General features: G+C 34.8%; 1 protein-coding gene across 1 annotated transcript in view; it reads left to right on the top strand.

Annotated features, from left to right (window-relative positions):
- Positions 1 to 1,928: 1,928 nt before the first annotated feature.
- Positions 1,929 to 16,448, top strand: part of SLC12A1 (solute carrier family 12 member 1) — a 165,923-nt gene continuing 151,403 nt past the window's right edge. Inside the window, exon 1 of the mRNA XM_053717461.1 lies at positions 1,929 to 2,363. Within this exon, the coding sequence (XP_053573436.1) occupies positions 1,956 to 2,363 (408 nt within the window). The 5' untranslated portion in view covers positions 1,929 to 1,955. The remainder of the gene's footprint in view (positions 2,364 to 16,448) is intronic.

Genomic DNA, 16,448 nt, shown 5'->3' with positions numbered 1-16,448 from the left:
ATACAATGATCAATAATCCAATTTACTTAGATTATCAAAATGTCTTCTTTGTCTTGGCCTCCTTTTGTAAACTTAATTCCTTGCCTTGAGAGCATACTGAAGTAGTCTCAAGAGTGTGTCTTGATCACTATATGACATAATACACATACACACTATTTGAATCACAATCAAAAAACTAAAGAGAATATCAAACTTTTATTTTTACTTTTTACTAGTATTCTAATGTCTTTTTTTTTGCTTCATAAATTATCTTCAAATTGTATGTTGAGATAGAGGGGAGGAGACAAGGAAGCACTAAGGATATTGAGTACATGTTGGAATATCCACAATACATAAAACCAGAAAGGATCAAGCTCTTTTATCATACAAAACAGAAGAGGTAGCCTGCAAAAATGTGTATGTTTAATATAGTAATGTCTTTCAATAAACCCTTTTTTAGAAGATTACTCCTTTTTGGTTTTATTTATGAATTATGTATCCTGTGAAAATTATTTGGCACAGGCCATAGGCAACCTGAAATAAAAACTTCCTTCCAAAAAGTTAGTGAAAAAGCTTGTTATAATACCCACAGCTCAAAGGGCTTAATCATATTTTCTCACAGTAAGTGAACTGAGATCCTGAAGCCTTTTACAAAACAATTAGAGACTAATATCAGGTATATTACAGTTTAAGATAACATATTCTACCATGTTTAACAAATAACACTATATATAACATGTTTTGACAATGAATTGTTAACAAAATATAATTAAATCTAATTTATGAGGTAAGATACATTTTGGAAATGGTAAAATAATATACATTTTACAATTGTTGCAAAAATGACCAGGGTGCAGGATTAGATAGATAGACAGACAGACAGACAGAGGGCTTATGCAGCTAAAGGTTCATATTAAATTTGTTAAATCAGAGATTAGTTTTGGAAAATTTCTCAAAATTCTTGAAAAATGGGCAATGAAAATATAAATAAATACATAAATGGGGATACACGTTACCTGTATTTAAAAGTACATAAAGCAGATAGTATGCTCTGGCTATATTCCAACTCTCTTTGCAATACTGAGTTTATTAGAAAGACATATTTAGCTGTTGGCGCTGATTCTTGTAATCTAAGCAGGCCCTGATTGGTGCATACTAGCTTGCAACCAATCATGCAGAAAAGCATACTTACCATACTTATCAGTGGTCAAGTATGGTCTGAGATCAGCAGGTAATGGTATTTTACAGATGGCAACCGCAGTTTTAAAAAGGGCTAAATTAGCCTTTTCAGACACATTGTATATTTACTGATTTTTTAATTTCTTTAACCCACAGTTTTTTATGTAAACACTAGTTTCCTTCATGTAGACCTAGTGATTAATATATTAGTGTGGCTCTACCTCATATGAATTCTACCATCATTATCAATCATATTAAAAGCTATTAAAAATGGATTGTGTCCATGGTTTTATGAAGGATATTATGATGCTGCTACATGATTCATTTTAATATAACATAAATATCTTTATATTTGTTTTGTGCAGTTGCTGCAGTGAGAAAACCTCCATATACTCTGCATTTATCAGAAAAATACATTTCAATCCATTATTTTAAGACATATTTATTATTCTTGCAATCCATTTCCCGGGCATCAACAATATAATTTAATGAATATCAAGCATTTTTGAAGATGTGTTGTGTTTTCTAAACATAATCTGTTTACTATTTCAATAATGAAAATTAATGTCTGTAATAAAAAAGTGGACAATGCTGTTTGTTTAAAAAAATGTTTATTTAACTATTTTGTAATAGAGTGTCCAAGGAAGCTGAAGGAGGACATCCTTGAAATGACCAGGCTGCTTATTGAATTTATCAAAAAGGATTCAGCAATTCTTCTTTGAATCTCATCTTGCTGCTCCTAAAGTTCTGACATAGCACACATACCAATACACTGTAGGAAAACCAGTCCTCTTAGGATGAGTAATTCTTCAAATACCAACCTTGACACTGCTCCCAGTAGCCCAACACGATTTCATGTCAACATAGTTAGGGAAGGGTATGACAATCCAGCATGTGATGTAAACAAAGACCCCCCACAGTATGAGGAAACTTCATTTGCTAATGAAGACCAAAGACATAGAATGAATTACAGGCATGAAAATAGGGAGGTATATAACAATGCCCATCAAAATGGAGACACTATTAAAACAGAAGGCCATTTCCATGCTTATGACACACACACTAACACTTATTACTTGAAAACATTTGGACATAACACAATGGATGCAGTTCCCAACATTGACTATTATAGAAACACTGGTAGCATCTCCGGGGTCAAGAAAAGCAGACCAAGCCTGGCAGAAATCCATGAGCAACTGTCAAAGGTAAGCTGAACAAAGCAAGTACTTTACACTGTGTTTAATGTTCATGGTACAACTCGGCAACATAAAACTAGTAACACATTTGGGGACAGTCCATAAAGTAATTACTCCAAGGGTCAAAGAGTATTATTTTATAGGATATATATTGCACTGTAAAATATAAAGCCAGCAGTTAAAGAACAAAAACATAAAAGAGTAAGACTATTATTATGCATTGACCTCTTGCATAAGCAAAATAATTGTTAGAGTTTTTCCTTTTACATTAAATGATGTCCTGTATCAATTTTATGTTATAGTAATTACAATGATTATTGCAATGCAAGATTATGGGGTCTTTTCACAAAGCTGTAGCATTCACCCACATTGATAATGATTTTGAAGCAAAATCTCCAAGTTGGCTATTCTCTAAAGGCAACTTGGTTGTAAATCATCCCTTACAGAGGACTCAAATAGCGCAAGATTGTTCATGTTGGCTCTGTTAGAAATGTAGTCAACTTGCTAGGTCAAGTACATCAAAGGGGTTACAAAATACCCACTTGTGACCAACTTCTCAAATCCAGACATATTGATATTTAAAAAAAAAAAATGTTATAATTGTCATTAGGTACATGTGGACAGGAAGAAACATTTAAAAACAGGTATGGATTTCTAAACACATTAGGATAATTAAATACTGGTTAAAACATAATAATAAATATAAAATATCTTAAAGGGACAGTTTACACCTTAGTTATCTTAAAGTCTTACCTTACATTAAGCTGCAAATAGCCTCCTGCACCCTTTATATATAATGCAGCAGGAACAGTAAAAAATCTATTTTAAAATAAATATTTTTTCTGGCCACTTTGAAATAGCTGCCAGGCTCATCCCACTGATGACATCACAATCTTGGCTGCATCTAGGCACTCTGCTAAATAACCTTAACAGTCTGTTGAATCCAACTAGTGAGCCTTTTGTGATTGGATGCCATTTGCAGCCCAGATCATGATGTCATCAATGGGCTGAGCTTGGCAGCCATTTCAAAGTGGCCAGAAACAATATTCATTTTCAAATAACTTTTTTACTGTTCCTGCTGCGTGATATAGAAAGGGGTGCAGAAGCCTGTTTGCAATTTCATCTAAGGTAAGACTTTAAGATGACCAGGGAGTAGACTGTCCCTATAAATGAAAAATAAAAACATCATAATATTAAATTAAAATTTTAAAGTTGCAAGATTTATTATGAGGTGAATGCCCCGATCGGTTACATGCTTGCTCATGTGTGCCTGCAACTGATATTTATGAAGCAGCTGTTTAAACTACTGCTTCATAAACCCTCTCCGCCAAACTGGAGTTGGTGGATGAAAATCACCCTGGATTCACTCGACCGGGGTGATTGACAAGCCCTTCTCTCACGCAATTGGCTGTGTGAGTGTAGGGGGTTGATATTGAACAAATTTTTCCTCATGCAATGATAAAAATGGGGAACAAATTTGCCCCACAATTTGCGATAAGATGCAGACAGGTTCACAACATGTGAATCCTGTCCCCTCACAAATTGATAAATCGTGCACTCTATATTAGCTTAGGCCTAGATTTGGAGTTTGGCGGTAGCCGTGAAAACCAGCGTTAGAGGCTCCTAACGCTGGTTTTAGGCTACCGCCGGTATTTGGAGTCATTCAAAAAAGGGTCTAACGCTCACTTTTCAGCCGCGACTTTTCCATACCGCAGATCCCCTTACGTCAATTGCGTATCCTATCTTTTCAATGGGATTTTTCTAACTCCGGTATTTAGAGTCGTGTCTGAAGTGAGCGTTAGAAATCTAACGACAAAACTCCAGCCGCAGAAAAAAGTCAGTAGTTAAGAGCTTTCTGGGCTAACGCCGGTTTATAAAGCTCTTAACTACTGTGCTCTAAAGTACACTAACACCCATAAACTACCTATGTACCCCTAAACCGAGGCCCCCCCACATCGCCGACACTCAATTAAATTTTTTTAACCCCTAATCTGCCGACCGCCACCTACGTTATACTTATGTACCCCTAATCTGCTGCCCCTAACACCGCCGACCCCTATATTATATTTATTAACCCCTGACCTGCCCCCCACAACGTCGCAGCTAGCTACCTACAATAATTAACCCCTAATCTGCCGACCGCAAAGCGCCGCCACCTACATTATAGCTATGTACCCCTAATCTGCTGCCCCTAACACCGCCGACCCCTATATTATATTTATTAACCCCTAATCTGCCCCCCTCAGCGTCGCTCCACCTGCCTACACTTATTAACCCCTAATCTGCCGACTGGAGCTCACCGCTATTCTAATAAATGTATTAACCCCTAAAGCTAAGTCTAACCCTAACACTAACACCCCCCTAAATTAAATATAATTTTAATCTAACAAAATTAATTAACTCTTCTTAAATAAATTATTCCTATTTAAAGCTAAATACTTACCTGTAAAATAAATCCTAATATAGCTACAATATAAATTATATTTATATTATAGCTATTTTAGGATTAATATTTATTTTACAGGTAACTTTGTATTTATTTTAACCAGGTACAATAGCTATTAAATAGTTAAGAACTATTTAATAGCTAAAATAGTTAAAATAATTACAAATTTACCTGTAAAATAAATCCTAACCTAAGTTACAATTAAACCTAACACTACACTATCAATAAATAAATTAAATAAAATACCTATAATTATCTACAATTAAACCTAACACTACACTATCAATAAATAAATTAAATACAATTCCTACAATGAAATAAACTAACTAAAGTACAAAAAATAAAAAAGAACTAAGTTACAAAAAATAAAAAAATATTTACAAACATTAGAAATATATTACAAAAATTTTAAACTAATTACACCTACTCTAAGCCCCCTAATAAAATAACAAAGCCCCCCAAAATAAAAAAATGCCCTACCCTATTCTAAATTACTAAAGTTCAAAGCTTTTACCTTACCAGCCCTGAAAAGGGCCCTTTGAGGGGCATGCCCCAAGAAGTTCAGCTCTTTTGCCTGTAAAACAAAACATTCAATACCCCCCCCCAACATTACAACCCACCACCCACATACCCCTAATCTAACCCAAACCCCCCTTAAATAAACCTAACACTAAGCCCCTGAAGATCTCCCTACCTTGAGTCATCTTCACCCAGCCGAGCCAAATTCTTCATCCAAGCGGTGCAAGAAGAGGTCCTCCATCCGGTAGAAGTCTTCATCCAAGCGGGGCAGAAGAGGTCTTCCATTCGATTGAAGTCTTCATCCAAGCGGCATCTTCTATCGTCATCCATCCGGAGCGGCAGCATCCTGAAGACCTCCAACGCGGAACATCCATCCTGGCCGACGACTGAACAACGAATGACGGTTCCTTTAAATGACGTCATCCAAGATGGCGTCCCTCGAATTCCGATTGGCTGATAGGATTCTATCAGCCAATCGGAATTAAGTTAGGAATATTCTGATTGGCTGATGGAATCAGCCAATCAGAATCAAGTTCAATCCGATTGGCTGATCCAATCAGCCAATCAGATTGAGCTCGCATTCTATTGGCTGTTCCGGGGGCAGATTAGGGGTTAATAAATATAATATAGGGGGAGCAGATTAGGGGTTAATAAATATAATATAGGGGTCGGCGGTGTTAGGGGCAGCAGATTAGGGGTACATAGGGATAATGTAAGTAGCGGCGGTTTACGGAGCGGCAGATTAGGGGTTAAAAATAATATACAGGGGTCAGCGATAGCGGGGGGCGGCAGAATAGGGGTTAATAAGTGTAAGGTTAGGGGTGTTTAGACTCGGGGTACATGTTAGAGTGTTAGGTGCAGACGTAGGAAGTGTTTCCCCATAGGAAACAATGGGGCTGCGTTAGGAGCTGAACGCGGCTTTTTTGCAGGTATTTTTTTTCAGCTCAAACAGCCCCATTGTTTCCTATGGGGGAATCGTGCACGAGCACGTTTTTGAGGCTGGCCGCGTCCGTAAGCAACTCTGGTATCGAGAGTTGAAGTTGCGTTAAATATGCTATACGCTCCTTTTTTGGAGCCTAACGCAGCCATTCTGTGGACTCTCAATACCAGAGATATTTTAAAGGTGCGGCCAGAAAAAAGCCAGCGTTAGATGCGCGGGTCGTTACCGACAAAACTCTAAATCTAGCCGTTAGATAGGTAGTAAATAGAGTAACTTTGATCTAACTTTTTAGACTAGCTTTTTGCGCACGTCAGTTTGCACTTGTATAATGAATTGAAAGTAAACTGTTTTCGCTCACACGCAAAAAACAAACTTACAATATTGCATGCACGTTAACATATTCACCCATAGAAGCCAATAGAGAAAACCTGATCGCGCTAACCTGACATGAAAATAGGAATATTTCCCATTCCAATGTTCTTCACATAGAGGAATATGTTCTATTTATTCATAAATACATATTTCTACATATATCTGATAGTATTTTGGTACAATATATATCTATACCTATATATATATATATATATATATATATATATATATATATATATATATATATATATATATATATATATAATTAAATATATGTACAGGGAGTGCAGAATTATTAGGCAAATTAGTATTTTGACCACATCATCCTCTTTATGCATGTTGTCTTACTCCAAGCTGTATAGGCTCGAAAGCCTACTACCAATTAAGCATATTAGGTGATGTGCATCTCTGTAATGAGAAGGGTTGTGGTCTAATGACATCAACACCCTATATCAGGTGTGCATAATTATTAGGCAACTCCCTTTCCTTTGGCAAAATGGGTCAAAAGAAGGACTTGACAGGCTCAGAAAAGTCAAAAATAGTGAGATATCTTGCAGAGGGATGCAGCACTCTTAAAATTGCAAAGCTTCTGAAGCGTGATCATCGAACAATCAAGCGTTTCATTCAAAATAGTCAACAGGGTCGCAAGAAGCGTGTGGAAAAACCAAGGCGCAAAATAACTGCCCATGAACTGAGAAAAGTCAAGCGTGCAGCTGCCAAGATGCCACTTGCCACCAGTTTGGCCATATTTCAGAGCTGCAACATCACTGGAGTGCCCAAAAGCACAAGGTGTGCAATACTCAGAGACATGGCCAAGGTAAGAAAGGCTGAAAGACGACCACCACTGAACAAGACACACAAGCTGAAACGTCAAGACTGGGCCAAGAAATATCTCAAGACTGATTTTTCTAAGGTTTTATGGACTGATGAAATGAGAGTGAGTCTTGATGGGCCAGATGGGTGGGCCCGTGGCTGGATTGGTAAAGGGCAGAGAGCTCCAGTCCGACTCAGACGCCAGCAAGGTGGAGGTGGAGTACTGGTTTGGGCTGGTATCATCAAAGATGAGCTTGTGGGGCCTTTTCGGGTTGAGGATGGAGTCAAGCTGAACTCCCAGTCCTACTGCCAGTTTCTGGAAGACACCTTCTTCAAGCAGTGGTACAGGAAAAAGTCTGCATCCTTCAAGAAAAACATGATTTTCATGCAGGACAATGCTCCATCACACGCGTCCAAGTACTCCACAGCGTGGCTGGCAAGAAAGGGTATAAAAGAAGAAAATCTAATGACATGGCCTCCTTGTTCACCTGATCTGAACCCCATTGAGAACCTGTGGTCCATCATCAAATGTGAGATTTACAAGGAGGGAAAACAGTACACCTCTCTGAACAGTGTCTGGGAGGCTGTGGTTGCTGCAATGTTGATGGTGAACAGATCAAAACACTGACAGAATCCATGGATGGCAGGCTTTTGAGTGTCCTTGCAAAGAAAGGTGGCTATATTGGTCACTGATTTGTTTTTGTTTTGTTTTTGAATGTCAGAAATGTATATTTGTGAATGTTTAGATGTTATATTGGTTTCACAGGTAAAAATAAATAATTGAAATGGGTATATATTTGTTTTTTGTTAAGTTGCCTAATAATTATGCACAGTAATAGTCACCTGCACACACAGATATCCCCCTAAAATAGCTATAACTAAAAACAAACTAAAAACTACTTCCAAAACTATTCAGCTTTGATATTAATGAGTTTTTTGGGTTCATTGAGAACATGGTTGTTGTTCAATAATAAAATTAATCCTCAAAAATACAACTTGCCTAATAATTCTGCACTCCCTGTATAGATATATACAGATATGTATAGGAATATCTATTTAAAAATACATTCAACATATTCTGCTATGTACAGTACATTGGAATGTGAAATTTACAGTAAATACATAGTTAAAACTTTTATTAAAACTGAATATTGCATATATATGTTTTTCATGTTTACATCTACTTAACTGCAAAGGGCTCCAATTAGCAGGTAAAAAAAATGGAAGAGGGTACTCACATACTCTAGAGCTTCAAAATCAAGCTCTAGATATAAAGGCACAGGAAGACTCCAAATGGAGACGTGGAAATAGGTTCAAACTCTGAATGGAGACGTAGATATAGATTCAAACTCTGAATGGAAACTCACAAGTGGGTAAAAGTTAACAATTTTATTGAATAATAAAAAGTGAAGTCACCAGGCAAAATACATGAGAATGCCCCAATGCAAAAACCACCGCAATTACAGACTGTATGGTCACAATATCTGTTCAATGCGGTTACTTGGTTTAAGCTGTCATTGGCGAAACGCACGTTGGAACGTGGTGATGTCACAAAACAGACAGAGTTTGTCCTACTGAACCAAGTAACTGCATGCCTTTATATCTAAAGATTTATTTTGAAGCTCTAGAGTATGTGAGTACCCTCTTCCATTTTTTCTTACCTGTTAATTGTTTACAGGACTTACAGGATATATATATTTGTCTTTTCCTGAGGTATCCTCTGGACCCTACAGCAATATCAGCTACATCTGAGACTTAAATATATCCTTTTGTGCACTATCACATTGTTTTTTTTATTGTGATTTAACAAGTTTATATATTGTTTTGCTTTATATATATATATATATATATATATATATATATATATACATACATACATATACATATTTAGACATATATGTTAAAGCCCTTTACATACCTTTTTTTCTAACACCTGAGATCTCATATCTTTGAGCCCTAATAACTTTTGTGTGCAATTTTTTTAAAAATATTTTTTATTAGATAGTGTTATTATGAGTGTAACTATATTTTGTAATGTATTTTTAATGTGATTTGTGCAACTTTTTTGTTTTGCGAAACAGTTAACCAGAGCTCTGAGGACACGGTAATCATTCTAGCGTAAATCCCGATCGTGTTTACTTCTAACTCGTAATACAAGCTGTAAGCCCAAGTGCAAACACCCACAATAAACCCCTTATTGCTCTGCGCAAATGTTTGCGCTCCTCTCATAATCTAGACCAAAATATTTAAAAGACAAGTTTTCAAGAGATTTACTCACTTTCTCTTATTTGTAGAGCATTAACAGATTCTGTAGCGCTATAAACATAGGAATAATTATACAAGTAACATTAATAGGGAACAAGTTGGTAGAGGGCCCTGCTGAGAGTCGCACGGTTGTAGTCAGCTCTCATTAAGGTGATCTACAAACAGCTGAGCTCATAGGCTTACATGCTAAGGGGGTTCAATGGGATAACAAAGGAGGCACAAAATAGGGACCAGTCTGGAAAAGTCCTGTAGACGGGTAATGTGAGGAGGTAGCAAGAGAGGAGGAGAGGAGCAGGTCGTGAGCAGAGTGAAGAGTACAGGAGAGTATCTGGAAATGTAGTTAGAAAATAGGAGGGGGTGAGTGGGGTGCCTTAAAGGGACACTGTACCCAAAATTCTTCTTTCATGATTCAGATTGAGCATGAAATTTTAAGCAACTTTCTAATTTACTCCTATTATCAATTTTTCTTAATTCTCTTGGTATCTTTATTTGAAATGCAAGAATGTAAGTTTAGATGCCGGCCCATTTTTGGTGAACAACCTGGGTTGTCCTTGCTGATTGGTGGATAAATTCATCCACCAATAAAAAAGTGCTGTGCAGAGTACTGAAACCAAAAAAAAGCTTAGATGCCTTCTTTTTCAAATAATGATAGCAAGAGAACGAAGAAAAAATGATAATATGAGTAAATTAGAAAGTTGCTTTAAATTGCATGCTCTTTCTGAATTACAAAAGAAAAAAATTGGGTTCAGTGTCCCTTTAAATAGCAAAATGGCCAGTGAGAGTGAAAGGTGAAGAGTACTAGATAAGAAAGAGAAAAATAAGGTCAGAACAAGCAATATACGGAGAAACATTAAACAGCAGAGATAATATAAAAATCATATACAGCTGCATAATATGTATATATATATATATATATATATATATATATATATATTGATATATATATTAGCTCAAATGAAAGTATAGTAGGAGAAGTCATATTTAGAAAAAATAATAAATAAATAATAAATAAATAAATAAAAATGATATATTAGACATTATGGCGAATTATGTCCGCTCTACATTGTTAAATGCCGACAGCATACTAGAAATGCTTGTGTAATGCTGCCTCTGCTCACTGGCGGCCAATTGGCCGCTAGCAAGGGCTGTCAATAATCCCAATCGGATCGGGAGGATTTCAATCCACCACCTAAAAGGTGGTGGGCAGGTTAAGGAGCAGTGAGTCTTATGACCACTGCTTCTTAACTTCCGTTTCAGGCAAGCCTAAAACGATGGGCCTACAGAGCAGCATTCGCTGCTTCATAAATGGAGCCCTTTGTATGTTTATATGAGTCTACATTAAGTCCCTCCTTTTAAGTGTTGAAATGTGTTATCGTTTTCATCTCAAATGTTTTCCATTCATGGGAGTCCTTAAAATTGCCTTTACATTGAGAAAGTCTGCAGTGTCCTGTATAAAGCTCTCCCTGTTGATAACTATACAGCTTTATACAGGACATCACAGACTTTCTCAATAAACTTAGCCAAATACTATACTGGTAACCATGGTTGTAGAATCTTTATACAGTAACATCCCACATAAAGATGGAATTGAGGCCTGTATTAAATTCCTCTCATCCTACAAAGTTAAACTCAAATATGATAGTGAAGTTATCGCCAAGTTTTTAGAATTGCAACTACTGTTTAACCCCTTAATGACCAGCAACGTACCCTGTATGTCACTGGTCTTTCGATGGGGGTGCCGTTTGTAATAGTGCTGTCTCGCCTTGCGGATGGAGGAAGGGACTAATAGTTCTATTATAGCCTCATAATCCGTTAACCACCAGCAACGTACAGGGTACGTCAAGGTCGTTAAGGAGTTAATATAAGCACAACTATTCGAGGCCGGATGGAATGTTTGTCAACATCATATAACTGCATAGAAAACTTGTGCCGAAATCCATTTTTGTAGCATTAGTTTTATTGTAATATCACACACATTTATGTTTGAAAGAGAAAATGTAAAAACAAAAAATAAAACACTTTATATATATATATATATATATATATATATATATATATATATATATATATATATATATACTGTGTATGTATATATATATATATACTGTGTATGTATATATATATATATATATATATATATATATTCAAAATAACCAGAATATTGCAGCATCCAATTCTACCTTTTTTATTGGGCTAACATAATATTTAAACGACAAGCTTTCGAGAGATTTACTCCTTTTCTCAAGTCTGTGAAATGTCTTGTGTCTTTCTTTGGTTCTTAACAGAATTTCTCTTTTCGTCTTTACAAATGTTAAAGGATTACTTGTTGAGGATTTAAGACACTTGTTTCATTCCCACTGTCAAAAGGAGTACAGATAAGAAAAAAAAGTTGATTTTATTTGTTCGATTAAACATAATGAAAAATATTTCATAAACATGTACAATTGTATGCATTTACTAGTTTTATGCTTGTTCTAGTAACACCAAGCTTTCATAGTGAAATTATAATTAGTGTTATTCATAATGCACCAATAGCACTTTAAAGGGGATACAGGCAGGGAAGACTGGAGCAGTAAGATTACAAGGCCCTGCTCCCTAAACGGTAAATATATTTCCTAAGCATAATATTTAGGCTATCGAATGCCTCCCTCTAGTTATAGGTACTGTCATTATGGCATCTAGCTTTCACTGCATTTCAGTGCTGACTTGTTTACACATGGGCAGTAAACTGTCCTTTAGATACTTACAGTGGGTTCCAGATAGATAGATAGATAGATAGATAGATAGATAGATAGATAGATAGATAGATAGATAGATAGATAGATAGATAGATAGATAGATATAGATAGATAGATAGATAGATAGATGATTGATTGATAGATTTATGACTTTACACATAAGTTTTTTAGACACTGTATGGTTTCTATCCCAGTGTGCAATAGAGGTGTGTAAGAGTTTTATTCCCTCTCTGCACGTGGCTTAATCAAAGTATCCTCTTGTGTTCAAGCAAGAGGACTTGACATATTGGATAGTTTGTGGCAATGAGAATCTGCAAATACTTTAGATATCCCTCTCAAATCCAAAAATCTTAAATTTGTTTTGTTTTTTAAAGGGGGAAAAAGCTCCCATATAATAATATGAGTCCAATCTAGACCCTTTTTTAGTTAGAGCCAATATCTAAAAATAACTGATAATAATAATGCATTGAAAGATCTTGAACAATACATTTTGGTTAAAGGGACACTGTAACCAAAATTTTTCTTTCGTGATTCAGATTGAGCATGAAATTTTAAGCAACTTTCTAATATACTCCTATTATCAAATTTTCTTCATTCTCTTGGTATCTTTATTTGAAATGCAAGAATGTAAGTTTAGATGCCGGCCCATTTTTGGTGAACAACCTGGGTTGTCCTTGCTGATTGGTGGATAAATTCAACCACCAATAAAAAAATGCTGTCCAGAGTACTGAAACCAAAAAAAAAGCTTAGATGCCTTCTTTTTCAAATAATGATAGCAAGAGAACAAAGACAAATTTAAAATAGGAGTAAATTAGAAAGTTGCTTAAAATTTCATGCTCAATCTGAATCACAAAAGAAAAATTTTGGTTACAGTGTCCCTTTAATAAAACATAAAACATATTTTATTATTAATTACATATTATTAACCTAATGGCATAGTCAGTGAATCAAAATATGATTTATTAATTACACATTATAAATGATTTAACTTAGATATATTCCAGAACCCATTTAACTTTTTTGTAATGTAGAAAATGAAATAGTGTCTAATGCCTTAACACAGAAAAAAAAATCAGCCAAGAGCACTTAAGTTAAAACATTTTAACATCATTCTAGTTTGTTAAATTATCCATTATTCAATTTGAACACTAAAAATTATGAGCCATCGATTTAATTTGATCCCTTTGGGGAATCCATTTTTAACCTTTCTTGTAAGGGGCATATACATGATTGTCTTTAAATTCCTAGCTTTATGCATATCCAGTTGTTTCAATATAACAAGGATAGCTAAAGTATTGATCTGTTAAATTATCAAAATGTTATTTTAATGAGATATAAAAATAAAATCTGAAGTGAATAACAGGACATGTTAAAAGTTATCTATTTAGTAGCAATATGCTTGATTTATTTAGCAGCATTCTGGTATTTGGAATGCATTTGTTTTAAAGAGAGATTAATAATTCAAAAATAAAAAAAACTCTGAATTGTTAGCTAATTTTATTACAAAATGCTTCTTGATATTATTGTTTATACCTCTCTCCAAATTAGTAAAACTATAGTTAAAATGCCCTCTCAGGAGCCACAATTCATTGCAGCTCTTGAGCAGGACACAGTTGGTGAGTCAGTCAGGAGTCACCTAAATACTTGGTCACCAATCGCCAACCACGCCCTATTGCAGCTCTTGAGCAGGACACAGTTGGTGAGTCAGTCAGGAGTCACCTAAATACTTGGTCACCAATCGCCAACCAAGCCATGCTTTGAACCAGCTCAACATCATTTATATGTAGCTAGGATTTTGCTGTGATTAAAAACATACTTACAAAGGAACCTTTGTGCAATTAAAAAAAAAAAAAGGATCTCAAATAAATTAGAGCATTTTATTTTTATTATTATTTTTATTATTTATTAAGACACATTATTAAACATGCATCACTGCTGGAGACATTCGGCTATAAGAACTGAAATAATTGAAATACAATATCTCTGAGCATCATGCATAAAGAGAATACGGTTTTCTGTAATTTATGGAACAGCACCTCAACGTGATAAATATGAATTATACTTCCCCTTTGATTGCCATAACTAAGTAGGCCCATTCTGTCTACCCACATCAATGTGATACCAACGTTTTTGTGTTAAAAATTAGTATTGTTTGTCAGTTCAATTATAGTTGCGTCTTTTCCTTTTCAAAGGTCAGTTCTTAAGTACAACAACAATTGGACCCAGTTTAAAAATAAACTAAAGTAAACAGTTAACATTGGTATTTTTCTATTGCATAGTTCTTACCAAGAAAAGAATAATTTCTTAAACAACAATGAAAGCATTTAGTTCACTTAACATTTATAGTATGTCATTTAAGCAATTGGAGCCAAGGTACAAGCAATGCATACATTTAAGGGTTAGAGTACAACCAAATTAACTTAAGATGGTACAAAACTGATAGATGACTTTGAGCTATATAGAGATGGTCATATACATAAGGAAACATGTCCTTAAAAACCTTGGAGCCTTTCATTACACTATATTATATACATGGTTGTATACCTATGCAAACATGTCATTAAAAACCTCTGAGTTTTTCATTACATATACACTTTTTTTGTATTGATATACAGTTGCAATTCTTAGACTTGAAAAGATTTCTGCCTTGTATCACCACAGATAAGCAGCATCCGACAATTAAAAGACTACAGCATACTTAAAAACTATCACGTACTAGATGCCTGCTGACTTAAAAAAATATAATTTCATCAATGCAAAACAGAGGACATATATTACGGAGAATATTTTAGGCATATATTAGGCCAAATGGTATAATCTTGTGTGCATACAAGGAGAACATTGAGAACGACACTGTATGAATTTCCATAAATGAAATCAGCTTTGCAGTTCCTGTAAATATAAAATAAGGTTGATTTACATAATCATACATGCTGCAACAAACTATTTGGTCTGCCAATCTATCTTCTCCAAGATGACATATTCTGATGAATCTAGAATGACACCACCTAAATGTTGATTAGTTTACGTGAATATTTTTTTTTTTTTTTAAATTGAATGTTGTTCAAGATTGGTCTCATATACTGAAATTCAGGGACATATACATATCAGCTAATATTAGTACTTTTTTTTCTTAATAATGTAAGACATTTACTAAAACGTATCTCAAACTTTTGGCTGTAAAATGTATTTCTTTGCTTTTTGATGTAAATATTTTATATTATTTGTAAACTTCGTAAAATTCTTCCTCAAGGATAAAAGGTTACCTTTTTTTCTATCAGTTCCATAAGGAGCTCTACATTATTCACACAAAAAAATCTGCCCATGTGACAATCTGAGACACATTTTGAATGTACTGATTTATAGTTATATTCAATTGCAAGTAGCTTTTGCACCAAGGCCAAGCAAATAACACACTAACTGTGCCAAATTACCCCATAAATTTGATACTTTTTTGTGCACTAAATTCTACTGGAACATTTATGTCAAAAAATTAATCCAACCCACAGATATAAATGAGAAACTTCCTCAGTAAGATTTACTTTCAAAAGTCTGGAGTTGACCCAATCTCTTACAGACCAGCATTTATCATGTGGCATTTAATATCAGCATGGTTTGTAGTATATTCATTTTTGGGCTCAACTTGTATTAAAATTGTCTTCAGACCCATGGACAAAACTCAGATTAAATTAGCCTTATTATAGGCAGTTTGTATTTTATTTATTTTTGGGCAAAATTGCATTTGAAACTATGAACAAAAATCATATTACATTAAATTAACAATATTTTAGTGTAATACTGTTTTATTATGATGTTTTCAATATATTTTATTTGACAACTAAGAAATTTAAACCTGTATATGTTATGTTTGAAAAGAGTCACCCTTGCATGGCTAAATAGTATAATTGTGACCAGTTCACGGTACCAAAAAAATCTCTTCATAAGGAAGCACGCTGCATAATTTCAGGTTTTCTTAGGGCAAGCCAGTTGGTAAATGAATA

Source organism: Bombina bombina, chromosome 6 (assembly GCF_027579735.1).
Source record: "Bombina bombina isolate aBomBom1 chromosome 6, aBomBom1.pri, whole genome shotgun sequence".
In the NCBI taxonomy this organism is placed as follows: Eukaryota; Metazoa; Chordata; class Amphibia; order Anura; family Bombinatoridae; genus Bombina; species Bombina bombina.
Note: the sequence above shows the minus strand (reverse complement) of the source record. Positions and strands in the feature narration are given on the sequence as shown.